This window comes from Onychostruthus taczanowskii, unplaced genomic scaffold (assembly GCF_017590055.1).
Source record: "Onychostruthus taczanowskii isolate IOZ18803 unplaced genomic scaffold, ASM1759005v1 scaffold198, whole genome shotgun sequence".
Classification (NCBI taxonomy): Eukaryota; Metazoa; Chordata; class Aves; order Passeriformes; family Passeridae; genus Onychostruthus; species Onychostruthus taczanowskii.
This window is the reverse complement of record NW_024499217.1, coordinates 11,999-13,957: the sequence shown is the minus strand read 5'-3', so window position 1 is coordinate 13,957 and position 1,959 is coordinate 11,999. Positions and strand designations below refer to the sequence as shown.

Sequence of the window (1,959 nt, the reverse complement as noted above, 5' to 3'; positions counted from 1 at the left end):
GGTCCCCCGCCCCCCGCCGCCTGCGCCACCTTCGCCGCCTACGCCCGGGAGTGCTCCCGCCGCCAGGTCGATGTCCCCTGGCGCCATCCCGGCTTCTGCGGTAGGAACTGGCGTGTCCCCTCCCCGACACCTCCTCCCCGCGGTGCCACCGGTGCCACCGCGGTGTCGCCTCTCCTCAGAGCGCCGCTGCGACGCGGGGCAGCGCTTCTCCGACTGCGTGTCCCTGTGCCCGGCCACCTGTGTCACCGCGGGCGGCGCCGAGCAGGGGACCTGCCACCGCCACTGCCACGGCGGCTGCGAGTGCGGCCCGGGGCTGGCCCGGGACGGGGCTCGCTGCGTCCCCCCGGCCGCCTGCCCCTGCCACCACCGGCGACAGCGCTACGAGCCCGGCCAGAGCATCCGCCAGCGCTGCAACCGCTGGTGGGTGGCACCGCGGTGACAGCGGTGGCACCGGGCTGGCACCCGCTGATGGGCAGGGTCCCCTTTGGCGTGCCCCCCCCTCCTGGTGTCCTCCATGGTGTCGCCTCAGCCCGGGGTTCCTGCAGAGTGTTCCGCTTTATCCCATGTTCCCTGTGATGTCCCCTGCTGTCCCAGTGTCCCCTGCCACGTGTCCCCCAGTCTGGAGTCCCCCGAGGTGTCCCCGCGTTACCCCGGGGTCCCCTGCAGTGTCCCCCCTTCGCCGCGGCGCCCCCTCCCCCGCTGACCGGTGTCCCCGGGTGTCCCCAGCACGTGCGAGGGTGGCCGCTGGCGCTGTGACCAGCAGCGGTGCCCGGCCGAGTGCGCGGTGCTGGAGGGACGTCACTTTGTCACCTTCGACCGCCGCCGCTTCTCCCTGCCGGCCGCCTGCGCCCACACCCTGGTGGAGGTGAGGGGACACGGGGGACATCGGCGGTGGCCGAGCGGTGACGGGGCGGGGCTCTGCTAGTGGCCGTGGTGTTGTGCTGGTGGCGGGGAGGTGGCCGCGGTGGCCGTGGGGGTGGCTGGGGGCTGATGGGGAGGTGGCCGTGGGGGTGGCTGGGGGGTGATGGGGAGGTGGCCGCGGTGGCCGCGGTGGCAGGGCTCTGCCGGGGGCTGTCACCGTGTCTCTGTCCCCAGGACTTCGTGGCGGGGCGGCTGCTGATCACAGCCGAGCACGAGCCGTGTGACAGCCCCCGGCCCCTGGGCTGTCCCCGCAGCCTCACCGTCACCACCAGCCGCACCACGGCCCGGCTGCACGGCACAGGTGACACTCCTGGACAGGACAGGGACAGGGGACCGGGACCGGCATCATCCCCATAGCCTGGTGGTGGTGTGGCAGCCGCCACAGTGCCTGTCCCCAGTGTCCCTGTGGCAGCGGGTCTCATCCCTGTGCCCATCCCCCTGTCCCCACGGCGGCGGGTGACATCCCAGTGCCCGTTCCCAAATCTCCGTGGCAGCGGGAGCCACTCCAGCCCCTGTCCCACGGCGATGGGCCCCATGCCGGTGGCCGCCCCATGGAGCCACTGCTGTCGCCCTCAGGGGAGGTGACAGTGGCCGGGCGGGAGGTGACGCTGCCCTTCTCCGGTGCCGAGCTGAGCATCCGCCGCGCGTCCTCGGCCTTCCTGCACCTGCAGCTGCCCGACGCCCACCTGCTCTGGGGCCTGGGGACCCCCGACACCTTCGTCACCCTCCAGCCCGCCATGGCCGGCACGGTGAGTGGGACCGCGGGGACCCGCGGGGTGCGCCAGCGGGACGGAGCCGCGGGGATGAGGCTGTGGGTCTGGAACCGCTGGGATGAGGCTGTGCCGGGCTCTGCTCCGGGCTGGAGCCGCGGGGATGAGGCTGTGGGTCTGGAGCCGCTGGGATGAGGCTGTGGGTCTGGAGCCGCTGGGATCAGGCTGTGGGGCTGGAGCCGCGGGGATGAGGCTGTGGGTCTGGAGCCGCTGGGATCAGGCTGTGGGGCTGGAGCCGCGGGGATGAGGCTGTGGGGCTGGAGCCGCG

The 1,959-nt window shown here is 73.7% G+C and overlaps 1 protein-coding gene across 1 annotated transcript in view; it reads left to right on the top strand.

The window, feature by feature from the left end:
• LOC121334863 (SCO-spondin-like) overlaps positions 1-1,959 on the top strand; it is a gene marked incomplete at its 3' end in the record, with an annotated part of 23,150 nt that overhangs the window by 9,339 nt on the left and 11,852 nt on the right. Inside the window, 5 exon segments of the mRNA XM_041402362.1 lie at positions 3-100; positions 180-420; positions 727-865; positions 1,096-1,222; positions 1,498-1,670. Coding sequence (XP_041258296.1) covers positions 3-100; positions 180-420; positions 727-865; positions 1,096-1,222; positions 1,498-1,670 — 778 coding nt within the window.